Raw genomic sequence first — 15,262 nt, forward strand, 5'->3', positions numbered from 1 at the left:
GGCTCGCCCCCCTTCTCCCCAATCTCCGTCCTCTCCCCTCCCTTCGCCCTGCCCCCCTTCCTTCCTCTTCCCCTCCCCCAACCGTCGCTCCCCTAGTTCCTCCGCACCCGATCTCTCGCTTACTCTGTCCCCGCCCACTCTGCGCCTGCCCCTGGGTCCGGGCTGCGTCCCACGTGTGGAAGGCTGCGCCCCCACTGACAGCCGCCGCCCGCCGGCCCGCCCAGCGCCCCGCCGGGCCTCTAAAACCCGCGCGCCGCGCCCTCCCCCGCCGCATCTTCCCGGGCATCCAGCCTCCCGCCTCCCGCCCTAGCTCTCTTGCCCGCCTCAAGTCCCCACCCTGCGCACCTCCGCCCGGCCTCCGCAGCCGCTGCCCGCGCGTCGTTGCCCTGTGGAACTCGGAAAGAGCCCAGAGGATACCCTCTTCTTTTGGGGCAACTTTTGTTTCCTTGCCTGCTTCTTTTTGGTGACTTTCGCAGCTTTCCAAGATCCGTGCCCAGAGCGCACGGGAATCCGCCGAGCTCTGAGTGCAGGCCTTTTTTCCTTTTGAGGTTCACTTTCTTTGTAACTTTACGCCGGGGCTGCTCAGGTTACTTTTGTAATTTTTTGCCCCGCCGGCTGGCGGTCCTGGAGTCGCTCAGGGCTGTCGCCCGGGGGATGCAACGTGGACCGCTCGGAGCTGCCGGCTTCACCTTCGCCGCACCTCACCGCCCACTGCGCTAGACTTGGTGCCCCGCGTCGCAGGCAGCCAGGGGACCGGCGCTCTGTCCGGGTCTCCAGCTAGAGTTGGGAGCCCGAGCCTGAGGGAGTACCTGCAGCTGACGAAGGGCTTATTAGACCTTGACTTTTTGGGGGCCACACAGATTTTGTCTTTGGTCACTCCCTCTCCGCGGGTCTAGGGCCGCGCGCTTTCGGCGCCGGTGATGGGGAGACTACGGCGGCTGTGTCTCCAGCCCTACTTCGTGTGGCTGGGCTTCGTGGCGCTCTGGGCGCAGGGCACGGCCGGCCAGCCCCAGCCTCCTCCGCCCAAGCCGCCCCGGCCCCAGCCGCCGCCGCAACATGTCCGTTCCGCTACAGCAGGCTCTGAAGGTGGGTTTCTGGTGCCCGAGTATCTTGAGGAGGGTGCCGCGGTGGCCAGTCGCGTCCGCCGGCGAGGACAGCAGGACGTGCTCCGAGGGTAGGTGTTCAAGCGTTCCCGCACCTAAGGCGCCGGCTTGGGGGAGGGGGGAATCCTCAGTTTGGAGGCTTTCCAGCCCACCCCCTCCCTATTCTAGTGCTGGAGCCTAGAGCTGCAGCCCCCTTCGCCAGGAGACCCAAATACACCCCAGGAGCGGCTACCCCTTCCCAACCCCGCGGCTTAGCGGGCGTGAAGCTCTCTCTCGGAGGGTCGGGCGGCGGGTGGTTAAGGGACCTCGGGCTGCGGATCGCAGAGCGTGTGCAGAGTCTGCGGTGCGGGAACAGGTTCTGAATGTCGGGCGGAAGGCTGGCCTGGGTCCTCCCGGCGCAGGGACCAGAGGAGCCTGCTTCCTCCCCACCGTCCGAGGCGCCGCTCTGAGCCTTTTGTTTGAGGAGGTGTGCAGGGTTCGTGGCTCACCTTCTAATCACCAACTCGAGCCCTCCACCTTCCGACGCGCCTTCCTTGACACGTCGGGGCCAAAGTAACATTTGATCAAGAAGAAATGGATTTAGGGAGGAGGGAAGGATTTTTTGGAACGGAATGTTCCCTTTGTTCTCTGCATCTGGAAGCTAGAATAGTAGCAAATTATATGTTTCCGTGTCTCTTTTCGCTCTTTAAACAGGCAGGCAAGGAACGACAGATGAAAGGCAATGTTTAGACGTTTCTAGACGTAGCTACATTCCAGCGTCTAGCTCTTTTACTTCCTCGTCTGCCTCCCAACCCCCAAGAATTTGAAGTGTAGTTTTAGTTTGTTTGTTGTCTTGAAATCTACTCACTCGGGGTATTGCTTACGAAGACCGTTTATATGTTACTGCACCCCTCTCTCTATCTGTGTGTGACCGCGCTTGTCCATCACAGGCCGAACGTGTGCGGCTCCAGATTCCACTCCTACTGCTGCCCGGGATGGAAGACGCTCCCTGGAGGAAACCAGTGCATTGTCCGTGAGTGCTTGGCAGGGATCCCAGCTTGGGGCAGCGCGCTCGGCCCTATCTCCGGCCGACCTCTTGCACTCAGCCATTTGGACGCACAGTTGCCTTTAAAATCTAGTGATCACATTGCACTGATAATCGGGACGCGGCCCCATTTGAATAGTGGGGAAGACTCAGCCGGTTGGAGTCAGTTCAGACTTCACTTCTAGACTCTGTTGAAAGGCAATAATGATAAAGGTTTCAAAGATAATTTGGAAGTTTTATCTTTCTGTGTCTATTAATACAAATTGGAAGAGGGGGAGTAGAGCAATTATCTAGATAACTCAAAACCATTTTTCCGTAAAAAATCCAGATAAGACCACATGTTATGCAAATTATCAGGCTTTTAACTGTGCTTGAGGTTTAGGCCTTTTGAAGATAAAGGTTTCTGAGGCATTTGTACAAAACCACTTTCTATTTCTGGTTCTATCTCAACAACTACGTGACCTAGGTAGAAAAGGAGAATTCCCACGGTGTTGACCTAAGTTAACAAACTTTTAAAAGACAACTCTTTCAAGGGGCTTGATTTTTTTTTTTTTTCCTTTTTGGAAGACATTTAAATTTAGGGTTTCCAGACCCCAAATCTCATAGTGTGCCGTAGATTTCCAAAGTATGAATCTTAGAGCTTGAAAAATTCTGTATCTCTGACCTTAAAAGTTTTGATTATTATTTTTTTTCATCCAAAGTGTATACCCAGTTCTCCAAGTTCTAACTGGAGAACTCTAGATATCAGCCTCACAGTCTCGGACTCTGGGATATCTTTTTTCGTATGCCTGTACATTTGTGACTTGAAGTGTGACTGGCCTTCTCCTGTGTGTTTATGTAGCACAACCACATTTGTCTTGCTGGGAGGAGAGCCAGGTATCATAGACAGCACATTCATTTAGAGCCAGTCTTGACTTTAGATTGACCTCCGTGTTCTCCAGGGAATAAATAATTATGCAACTGTGAACAGAGAAAAAGGGCAAGCCACACTAACCAAGGAATAATAAGGATGTAGTGGCATTTCTAACTCTGTATTTATTGGTTTTGTGGGTTTGAGATAGATGCCTAATGTTATTTCTGGGCAGTTATTTAAGAAAGGGATGAAATCTCAAGTGTCATAAAGACTAATTTCGTCTTTATTTTTTCTACCTTAAAACCCAACTATCTCCAGTGGGCAAAAATAGGAAACAACCTTATTATTTAAAGTGACTTGTAAATATTTTAAACAAATCCTCTGGTTATAGTAAACCTTTGCTTTATTTTTTAAAAGAAAAAGTGTTGCATTTTTTTCTCTCCAACACAGAAGTCATATGTGAGGCATTAGTGGAGGGTGCGTTTACTCTTTCAGGCCAGTAGGGCAATACCATGGCTGCTTTAAACTTACACGGTTTTTTAGACTCCTGAAACAGCTAATGTCACTCATTGCACACCTGCCGTACTAGCTGGGAGTGACTTAGGCACTGCGGAAAGTCTGACTCACTAAATGTAATGAATGTGACTGCCATTATTGAGTTGGAGAGCAGCCGAGGAGGAGGGATTCGTTCATGGTACATGTTGAAAATCTGTAAAGTCAGATTTTATTGGATCAGTGTGGAATGGGAATTCCAGAGAGCAGCACCTTCCAGAATATTTGCAGTAGAAATACATGAATGGTCCACTGATCACTGGTAGAAGATCACCTTTGGAAATCTCAAGGTAATAGTAACTATTGTAGTCTGCATTTCTGCTACTTGAAACATTTAGATGCTTATGAGATACACTGGAATTTACCTGTATCCGAAATCTGTAAAAAGAATGAATTTTGAAATGATCTTTATATCTATAAGGAACATTTACAACACCTGCGTCAAGAAGTATCTGTGAAAATATTTATTATATCTAAAAATTCAAGTACCTGAGAGTATTAAACAGTGAGCAAAACAGGGAGAATGTAATACCTTTATATTCTATTGGATGAGTCTCACCTAACTTTAACAGCCTGCATTCAATTCAGTAGTTCAATTATTTTGACATTCAAAATGATCATATGTAAAGATAATAAATGAAATAAAACCATTATAAACTCAAAATCAAGAATTTTAATTAATTCCAGGCCTTCCTGATGATAATGAATTATTGTATTTATTGAATGTATCTATATCACATCATTTAGCAAAAGAAAATATTTGAGACAATTTACAAAAAAGAAAATAAGTAAAAATACAAATAATCAAAACTAAATATTAATTTTCTCATACATTTGTACCTCAGCATTCTTTTAATATAGAAAAATTAAAATGGTCAACTTTTTTGACTTTTTCTTGAGCATCAAAAAATGGTCAATGGTATTTTAATGTTCAACTTTGACAGGCTTTATAAGGAGAAGATCAAAAAGACACTTTATTTCTCCAAGTTCTGGAAACCTAATGCATTTTGTTTTGGGTCTGTATCTTTTGTTGGTATTGTTCTTAGTTGTAGCAAGAAAAATTACTAAAGTACTTCCAAACTTCCAAATATTCATTTCCAAAAGGACTGGATTGACTTTCTCACCTTCTTTTTTTTAAAAAAAATCTTCTTAGAATGTGAAGCAATGAAAAAATTTGCTTATTAATTTATTTATTGTGAAATTATGCTATGAAAAGCATTTTGATCCATATAATAACAGTGTGATGACATTGGCTGGATTAGTAACATTTGAGACCTGAGGAAATGTCAGAGCGTTCCAATATGATTCCTTTATGTTATGCTACCAAATGAGAAAACTGAACACAGAAAGGCTGTGGGTTTTTCTGGAGCTTACAGCAGATCAATGGCAGAGTGACAACTCAACTTCAGATCTTTTGGGTACTATGTCATCTTTACCTGGCCATGTGACTTCCCCCAGTGTCAGTGAAGTCTCAGCCCCTAGGTTCTATCTCCCTCTCCCTCTGGTATTTCTAGGTCTCATAGTTTTAGTAATTGTGGGAGTGACAGATATTCAGTAAGCATACCATATAGTCTGAGGCTGGTGTGGGGCAAAAAGGCCTCAGTATCGTTGCTTCTCATTGGCTCACAGGTACAGAGTATATACCTGTATCCATGATGAGTAATTGAAAATGCTCAATCTCCAGTCCATCAAACCTTCATTTGGTTTGGAACCTGGGTGGGGGCACTTTGGGTCTCCTCTCTTAAGCCTAGACTAAATAGCGTCCTTCTGGGGAGAAGGGGACTTTGACATAAAGCCATGTTTTAATGCACATTTGTCATTGGAGAGTAACTGGTGATCAGAAACTGTAGTACATTTTAAGAAGTAACAGTCAACTCCATGGCAGGAAACATATTCTTGTCTAAAAGATTTTTATCTTAACATCACAATATTTGACAAGATTCACTTTTTATTAATTTGAGACAGGATCTCGCTGTCACTGAGGCTAAAGTGCAGTGGCATGATCATAGCTCATTACAGCCTTTTGACCTCTCTAGCTCAAGCCATCTTCTGACCTCATTCTCCTGAGTAGCTGGTAGTATGGACACACGCCAACTTGCAAGGCTAATATTTTTTTTTCTTAGAGATTGGGGTCTGTGTATGTTGCCCAAGCAGGTTTCCAACTCCTGGGCTCAAGTGATCCATTTACCTAGGGCTCCCAAGAGGCTGAGATTACCTAGCCCACTATTTTCATTTATAAGAAGCACTAATGCTGGTAGTAATATATGGGTGTCAGAAGGCATCTTGGAGAAGAAAAACAATTACCGAATTAGTTTACTTCTGCAGGAAATGCTCTTTACATTATTGAGGGCCCCAAATCTCTTTGAAAGTTGTGGGACCTTTCCCTAGTTACAGCTAGTTTCAGGGCATTTCCGGACTTCTTGTCTTTATATATCTAGTCGTGGCATGAACATTAAGGCAAACAGCCTTTGTGCTTGAAAGAGATAATTCAATTATGGTTATAGAGATAAATCTCTCAGCTCCTGAATGAACTATCTCTAAATATAGGAGAGACTTTTCATTCAAAGGTACTTGGCTACAAGTTTGGAGTATCTGTGGTATGTGCTATGTCCGTGAGCCTAACGTTCTTTGCCGTGATGACCCTCATACCTTTCTGTTCATTGGAGGTCACAGCTGCAAGGGCTTTGACTCTCCCCCCATCAAAATGTCACAGTAACTTTTCTGAGCAGCAGGAATAGGCTAGGTGGTAGAGATAATACAGAAGGAGAAAGGCCGTAGGAAGGTGGGAGGGGATTGTTGAGGGGAGCAAAGATTGATCATGGAGTAGGTCAGATACCAGCCTGAAAAAAATGTGTGTGGAAACCCTGAGGCTTGGCCGAGTCATTAGGACCTGGAGCCTCAGCCAATTTTATGTTCTCTGTCTCCTCTGAAGGCTTTTGCATAGTGAGCTGTGTTTTCTCTGTTTCGCAACCCTCCCAACTCCTAGAATCAAGGCTGTCTTTTTGGGTGAATTCTGCATTTTAAACTCTCAGTCTTTAATGAAAGAGACTGTATTGCTACAAGAGTTCAACATTTAGGATTATGCCATTTTTTTTATTGCAAAGCTTTAAATATTTATTATAAAAATAATAATCCACACATAATGCCATCAGGCAGTGAGATCCATTGCACTGTTTGGTGAAAGTTCTTTTAGACCTTTTAAAGCCAATTTATGTATACACACACACACACACACACACACACACATTTTTATATATACACACATTTATACACACACATATATACTTACATATATATTTTAAACTTAAAAAGGCTGCGCTTTATTTTATTCTACTATGTTTTTATTCTGTAACATTTACTTATGTATGACTTTATTTTTATTTCTAGTTTTCATAAGTTATTGAAGTACGGGTGGTATTTAGTTCCACAAATAAGTCCTATAGTGGTGATTTGTGAGATTTTGATGCACCCCTCACCTGAGCAGGGCACACTGTACCATATTTGTTCTTTTATCCCTCGCCCCCTCCCACTCTTTCCCACAAGTCCCCAAAGTCCATTGTATCATTCTTATGCCTTTGCATCCTCATAGCTTAGCTTCCACATGTCAGTGAGAACATATGATGTCTGGTTTTCCATTCCTGAGTTACATCACTTAGAATAATAGTCTCCAATCTCATCCAGGTCACTGTAAAAGTTGTTAATTCATTCCTTCTTATGGCTGCAATATATATATATATACAAATACACAATTGTGTATTTGTATATATATATATACATTGTATGTGTGTGTGTGTGTGCGCGCGCGTGTGTGTGTGTGTGTGTGTGTGTGTGTGTAGTGTATGTATACCACGGTTTATTTATTTATTGACTGATGGGCATTTGGGTTGGTTCCATGATTTTTCTTCTTTTTTTTTTTTTGAGACAGAGTCTCACTCTGTTGCCCAGGCTGGAGTGGTGCAATGTGGTGATCTTGGCTCACTGCAACCTCTGACTCCCTGGTTCAAGCGATTCTCCTGCCTCAGCAGCCCAAGTAGCTGGGATTACAGGCACGTGCCACTAGCTAATTTTTGTATTTTTAGTAGATACAGGGTTTCACCGTGTTGGCCAGGATGGTCTCAATGCCCTGACCTCATGATGCGCCTACCTCAGCCTCCCAAAGTGGTGGGATTACAGGCATGAGCCACCACCCCCAGCCTCCATGATTTTTCCATTGTTATTTGTGCTGCTATAAACGTGCATGTGCAAGTATCTTTTCGAATAATGACCTCTTTTCCTCTGGGTAGATACCCAGTAGTGGATTGCTGGATCAAACTGTAGTTCTACTTTTACAGCCACTATAGAAAACAGTGTGGAGATTCCTTAAAAGACTATACAATTTGAAACAGCTTCATTTGTTTACACATTATCATAAGGATACTTGTGAGACTTATTTCCAAGTCTACAATGGATAATTTTATTGCGTATCTGAAGTTAGACATTTACATTATATATTTTATCTTAGTTTTTCAGGCTTTTTATTTTTAAATATGGCTTTCTTGTTTTGTAAACTATGGTTTATTATATAGTCATTCATTTTTCCTATTGTGCTTTCTGCAGCGATTTGTAGAAATAGTTGTGGAGATGGATTTTGTTCCCGTCCTAACATGTGTACTTGTTCCAGTGGGCAAATATCACCAACCTGTGGATCAAAATCAAGTATGTTTCTTATTTGTGGACTTTTTACTGCATTTTCCTTAAGCTTTGGAGTAAATGCTAAATGTCCTTCTCAAAAAGAATATAAATCCGTGATTATTTTTCTCACAAATTGTGTGTGTATTAATCTGTAGAGTAAAAATCTTTGGTGATTTAGTTGTTGCCTTAAGTGGGTTATGGTTTTCAATGAGAAAAATGCTTTAATTCTGGTCCAGGAGCCATATGTGTATTCAGAAAAGAGTCAGAATTCAGTGGAGAATTAACTCTTGGTGAATAACAGCTATGACTTAACTAGGTTTTTACTATGTGCCAGGGAGCTTTAAGTGTTATTACTTTAATTAATGCATACATCAACATTATGAGGTACTGTTAATACCCCATTTTACAGAGCAGGAAAGTAAAGAACATATGATTTAATTAACTCATCCAAGGAAACACAGACTTGAATCCAGGTATTCTGGTGCCTAGGTGTGTAGTCTCAAACACTAGGCTATATTTATTGCTTTTGCTTAACTCCTGTTTTGTGAGTTATCTAAGGGGGAAGGAGAAGAGAACTCCGAAGACAGCATATGTTTACTGAGTATTGACCAGATACTTTACAAATACGGACCTATTTTTCTTCACATGTGTTAACTGCCAGCAACTCTGTAAGATAACTATAACTGTGAACTGTGATTGCGTGATTCATAACCCAATTATAAATTTTTGGTTCCTTAAGATACAAGATTAATCTTTAGGCTAGTATTTAAGATAACATTGTAACAAAGCAGAAGCAAGGTTGTTTATTTAACTGTCCAGTAATTCAACAAATGCTTTAAGTCCTGCCTCAACTAGTGTGAAGTCATATTTTTCATATACCTTTCTTCAAATTTTCCCTAAATGAAGGTAATATAGAGAATGTCTGACTCAGGAATAAGACTCAAGATTCAGACAACAAATGCCATTGTCTTCTGATGAAACTCCAGATGAAAACTCTTAATTTCACTTTCTTTGAAACTGCCATTTCCCCAGCTTTTTAAAGCCCTCCATTCAAATTCATCAAGATTTCTTGACTATTTTATCGAGAACATTTCATCCCCAACTTACCTGAACCTCTCTCTCTTGCCTTATTGCCTACAAGATACTGTTGCCCTGGTGTTCATTAGCCTATTCTTAGTTCTCTCATATTTGCCTTTGGCAAAAAACCCAATCCTGGAGGAATTTTAAAATTCAGTTTCTTAATTCCTCTGCCTGGGAGCTGGGAAATTCACTGGCCCACTCTTTGTTTGTGGTATGCAATTTAGTAAGGAATCTGTGCATTCATTTGATCTCGGGTAATACTTCCATTTGGGTTTTTTTTTTTTTTCTTTTGAGATGGAGTCTCACTCTGTCAACCAGGCATGATCTCGGCTCACTGCAATCTCCACCTCCCGGGTTCAAGCAATTCATACTTCCATTTCATCAGTAACTTTTCCAACCCTCCAGTCATCACCCTGTTTGACCTCACTAAAGCGTTTGGCACTATTAATCACTATCTTCTTGAAATGCTCTTTTCCGTTTTTCTTTGAAACACCTTTGACTTTTATCATGCCAGTGGCCCTCAGTGCTCCTTTTCTTGATTATTAGTTTTTAGTCTGTTTTCTCTATCTTCTTCAGTCTTCCATTCAAGGTTTGGTATTCCTGAGTTCTGCCCTCCCTGGGTGAACTCATTAACATGCATGCTTTCAGCTACCAATATGTTGATAACTCATCATATTTATGTACACTGGAGATCCCTCCGCTGACGTCCACACTTATATGTTCCCTTTCCCATTTGACGTCTCCGCTCAAGGAATAGCAAGCAACTGAAACTTAGGAGCATGTCCAAAAGGAAACCCTGGATTTATTTCTGACCACAGGCTACTTGAAACACAGTTCCTCCTGCCTTGGCAAATGGCCCTGCCATTCACTGGGTGCTTAAGTAACTGCTGCTTCTCTTTCTCTGCATCAACTCTTTAAACCAGCCCTGTAGGCTTTACTGGAAAACACTTATCTTAGATTTATCTTTTCCTTTCCATCTCCACTGCTACCATGTGGTGCAGACTATCCTCATCCTTCTTCCAGACTCTCGCCCTCTTTAAATCCATTCTCTGCAGAGCAGTTAGAGTAATCTTTTTAAAACATAGATTATATCACTTCACTCTCTCACTTAAATCCTTTCAATAACTCCCTGTTGCCTATGAGATACCATGAAAACCTTTCGGTGGCCGAGGAGTCCCTGTGTTAGCTGACTGGCCTCTGCCTAGGTCTGCAAGATCTCTTCCCTGTCTGCCTCTTTTTAACCACAGGAAACTCTGTTCTTCAGAAGAAACCCTTTACCATCCTAAGGTCTTTTGATTTGCTGGTTCTTCTCTTTCTGAAGGTCCTTCTTGGTACTTTTCATACCTGGCTCATTCTCATCCTTCACATCTCAGGGCAAATGTCGCCTGAGAGTGGCCTTGTGTGGTGCCGGTGTCTAAGCTCCTTCTTGGCTTCAGGGTAGGCTCCTTCACAACAGTTTACTTTAGACAGTTAATCACAGTCTATAATTACTTTAAGGTGTTTGTTTACCTGTGTTTTCCATGATTCCCTACTGGAATTCAAGCTCTGTGAGGATCGCCATCAAGTCCATTATGACAGCACTGCACTGAGCTGGAATGGCGGGCACTCAGCTCCTGCATTCTGAATGGAAAAAGTGCCTCCTGCTTGCCAGAAACTATGCTTCTAGTCACCTTTTATTTTTTTCAACATTGAAAGTGTAATATGTTTTAAATGCATCCCGAATAACATGTTATCACAAATATGCCTGTGTATGTACTTATAAAGAAATAATAAAAATATGTTGGGTCATAATTTTCCTTCTGTAAGATATAATGGTGATTGAATTGGATGTTGCGTTTACAGTTTTATAACCTCTCACACACTATGATTTTGGTGACTGATGTTTTTATGTTTTTTGTTACTGCTCTTTGCAGTTCAGCAGTGCAGCTTGAGATGCATGAATGGGGGGACCTGTGCCGATGACCACTGCCAGTGCCAGAAAGGATATATTGGAACTTATTGTGGACAACGTAAGGGACATTGGAATCAACTTCATTTATTAGAAACCATTTGATTTGGTGTGGATAATTCATATTAAGTTACAATTTAAGGTCTCATAGATCCTTTGATCCTTTGAAAAAACAGTTTTTTCTAGTAAACCGTACCTTAAAACTGAAATTCTAATTTTTTCCTGAAGGATTTTTCTAATTCTTTTAGAATTTTGTGCTTTAGAGTAGTGATGTTCTTGAATAGTAACTAGTCAACAACTGGTTAGTGTTTTAGCAAATGTGGCACATCTCACAGATTTTCTGTGATTTATTTATTTTCCTTTTTCCAGCTCCATAAAACATGTATACTTTCTTGAGGAAAATAATGAGCACGTTTTCTGTGATCTATCTCTTTCTTTCATTTTTACTTCTACCTTCCCTCCCCAGGTCCCTCTTTATATATATGATTTTATAAAACTTCTCAGAATTAACCCAGGAGAGCCAATCTGGTAAATAACCCTTTGCTCAAATATATTTAATGATATAATACAGGGTGATGAAATGATTTTTAAAAGTCAGATGTTATTGTGAAACAGAAAGCTGTAACCCAGCAAAGCTGGTACCCTCACTGGAGAATGCCCTGTATGAATCAAGAAATAACCTTTTACAAGAGTATAAGAATTGTAATTCTGGATTGTGACATCACTGGGGAACATTTTTGGGCAGTGTTCTCTAAATTGTGGGACATTTATGGGAATTCACATATTTTAAGAAGGGATAAGTAATGTTACCTGATATGACATTAAAGAAGTGTGATTTATGAAATTGAATCACAAATAGTAAGTCCCTTTCTACTTTATTTGCATTTTTACCTGATTTAGACTATAGTTTCCATGCTAATCCTCAAGACTTCCTTAAGAATTGCTGATTTCTTTTTTAAACATAGAAAAACCAAGTCTTGGGTGTAAAATAAGATCTAGCTTGTTTTCAGTTAACATCATTTTATTTTTGTTGCAATTAAACAATTTTAAATTGTGGTAAAATATACATAACAAAATTTACCATTTTAACCACTTTTAAGTATACAGTTCAGTGACATTAAATACACTCACACTGTTGTGTAACCATTGTCACCATCCATCTCCAGAATTCTTTTCATCTTGGAAAACGGAAACTCTGTACTGATTAAACAATAACCACCATTTCCCTCTCCCCCTACCCCTGTAAACATCATTTACTTTCTGTCCCTATGAATCTGACTACTTTAGGTATTTCATGTAAGTGTAAGCATGAAGTATTTGTCCTTTGGTGACTGGCTTATTAGACTTAGTATACTACCTTCAAGGTTCATCTATGTTTTAGCATGTGTCAGAATTTCCTTCATTTTAAAGGCTACATAATATTTCATTACATGAATATACCACATTTTGTGTATGCAGTCATCTGTTGTTGGACATTCGAGTTGCTTTCACCTTTTGGTTATTGTGAATAATGCTGAAATATCTGTTTGGGCCCTGCTTTCAGTTCTTTTGGGTGCATACCAAGAAGTGGAATTGCTGGATTATATGGTAATTCTATCTTTAATTTTGCGAAGTGCTGCCATACTGTTTTCCATAAAGGCAGCACTGTCTTACATTCCCACCAGCAGTGCACAAAGGTTCCATTTTACATCCTTGCCAACCCTGGTTATCTTCTGGCTTTTTTTGCGAAATAATAGTCATGCTAATGAGTGTGAAGTTGTATCTCATTAGAGTCGTTGCAGTAATTTCCAAGGTTGCCTTCTAGTTAAGGTGATTATAGCTTTCTATTTATAACTGCTATAAAGTTTTCTTTTAAAATAATTTTATGTGAAATAGGTATGTTCATTTAAAGAAAAATATTCTGTTAAGGTCGGGGTAGGCTAACTTTTTTTGTAAAGGCCAGATAGTATATATTTTAGACCTTGCTTTCTCCATTGCAAATACTCAACTCTGCCATTGTAGTGCAAAAGTGTTCCTAGATAATACGTAAATGAAAGAGCTAGGGTGTGTTTCAGTGTCTATGCTTTATAGACACTGGAATTAGAATTTTCATACAATTTTCACTTGTGACCAAGTATTATTTCTTTGACTTTTGAACTACTTAAAAGTTCAAAATTCTTCTTATCTCATGTGAAGTACAAAAAAAAGCAGTGGCCCAGATCTGGCCTTTGGGGCAGTTTGCAGATTCCTTGCGTGGGTGGTTCTCAGGTAAGACAAGAGGAGAAGACTGAAGTTTTGGAAATGGAGGGTGAGGGTATTTAAGAGAATACAGTCCATTGGGGTCCGTTTTCTAGCAAGAATAGGAGGGGCCAATGTAATAACTTCTGTAAATTAGAGTTGGCCAGGGGAAAGCAGGAAATAACCGGACAACAGTGGGACAGATAAATGCAGCAGAGTTTCTTATTCCATGGATGATACTTTTCTATATTTTCTTTGTACATTCAGGTATTTTCCACATTTTATACAATAGACTTGTATTTATAACCAGAAAAGAAAGACAGAAGTCTATCATGAACACAGCATTCATAAAAAGATAGATCTATGTATATTTTTAGGCCTTAGTAAAGTGTTAGGAGATCTGATTGTAACTCTATTTTAGAAAGTTCCATAACCAATGAAGAGACACATCTGTCTTTCTTGAAACACATCCTTTTACTCTGTAGAGGGAAAAATGAAAATTAGAATCACAGTGGAGAGAGCCTTGACTTGTCTCAACTGATCTTTCAGAGTATTTGCTCAAATCTGTCCTGAAATTAGCTGTCTTCCATCTGAATTAAGCTACTGTCCCTGCCTTGGGCATACGTGTGTATGTATGTATTTTCCTGAACATGCTGTAGTGGGTGTGTCTCTTGTACTTCTCACAGGACTGGGAAGGCAGGGATGGAAAGCACTTTTCCCTTCTAAAATGCTTTGATGTTCTTCCACCCCTGTGTCAAACCATATTGATGTTACCACATTTTCCAGTCAGAGGAAAGGCAAAGTCACTGGGTCAGAAAATCAGCAGATACTGAACATTTGTTCTCTACGTTTCTCATGGGGTGATGTCTTCCTTGTCTAATGCTTATCTCAGGGGCAGGAGAACATGGGGGGGAGCAAAATGTGTAACAAACAAAATTTATTTGCCAGCAAATAAGAAGGTAAAGGTATGATAGATAACTAACAGATGTCAGCTCAAGGAATGATGTAAGGAAGATGCTTTCCAAGTCAACTTTTATAGAAAGAGTGTTACAGTACTGAGAACAAAGAAGCAAATAGAACGTTTTTCAATTTATGAATCCAGAAAAGTCTTAGTAATAGGATGGTTACTAAAATGAACATTCTAAAACATTGAGACTGCTTAGCTGCTTTCCTGGAACATAGACAGTGCTTCTTAGCATTCTTCCATTTCATTCATTTCATTCTGCGGTGTTGATTGAGTAACTACTGTGAGCAGGTAAGATGATACCCTGGCCACACAGAGCTCATACTCTGCTAGAAACTATAGTTAGTACTAAAAAGATAAATACCTAATACGCATTTAGGCAGTGAGAAGTTTTAGGAGAAGAATAAGCAGGGTAAGGGGAGTAAGTCTTTTGCTCTCCTGCCTTTCACGCCACTGTCATGCTAGGTGTAAACATAGTTTTCTTCCTGGGTCGTCAGCATTCCTTCTGTGGTAGAAATTCAGGCATTTTCAGAGTTTTTTCTGACTGCAGTTGAAATGTAAATTGCTGTTGCCATTCTGTTTTGTTACCAAAAGAAATGTTATTTTTTTAAATATCTTTTGCCACAATTCATTTGAAAAAAGGAAGTTCACCATTTTTGGTTTTTGCTTCTACTTTTATCTGTATTTCCTGCTTCTCTTTTGCTATTGCTCTTTAATGTAAACTTTGGGTGCTGCAGACATCTTTTTTTTTTTTCGTATAAATGTTCTGTGTTTAAAAGAGGAAGGGAATTAAGAATATAGAATAAAGCATGCAGCCACTGTGCACTTTGTCTTACATGCTATTTTAGTT

The 15,262-nt window shown here is 40.8% G+C and overlaps 1 protein-coding gene across 2 annotated transcripts in view; it reads left to right on the forward strand.

Annotated features, from left to right (window-relative positions):
• The first annotated feature begins 267 nt into the window (after positions 1 to 267).
• Positions 268 to 15,262, forward strand: part of FBN2 (fibrillin 2) — a 270,327-nt gene continuing 255,332 nt past the window's right edge. The window contains exons 1-4 of one of the 2 annotated variants that reach the window (XM_035290955.3): positions 268 to 1,174; positions 2,033 to 2,115; positions 8,129 to 8,227; positions 11,197 to 11,292. In XM_035290955.3, the coding sequence (XP_035146846.2) occupies positions 921 to 1,174; positions 2,033 to 2,115; positions 8,129 to 8,227; positions 11,197 to 11,292 (532 nt within the window). In that variant the 5' untranslated portion in view covers positions 268 to 920. The remainder of the gene's footprint in view (positions 1,175 to 2,032; positions 2,116 to 8,128; positions 8,228 to 11,196; positions 11,293 to 15,262) is intronic. The other variant, XM_035290956.3, reaches the window with a different exon arrangement.

Source organism: Callithrix jacchus, chromosome 2 (genome assembly GCF_049354715.1).
Source record: "Callithrix jacchus isolate 240 chromosome 2, calJac240_pri, whole genome shotgun sequence".
NCBI classification, from domain to species: domain Eukaryota; kingdom Metazoa; phylum Chordata; class Mammalia; order Primates; family Cebidae; genus Callithrix; species Callithrix jacchus.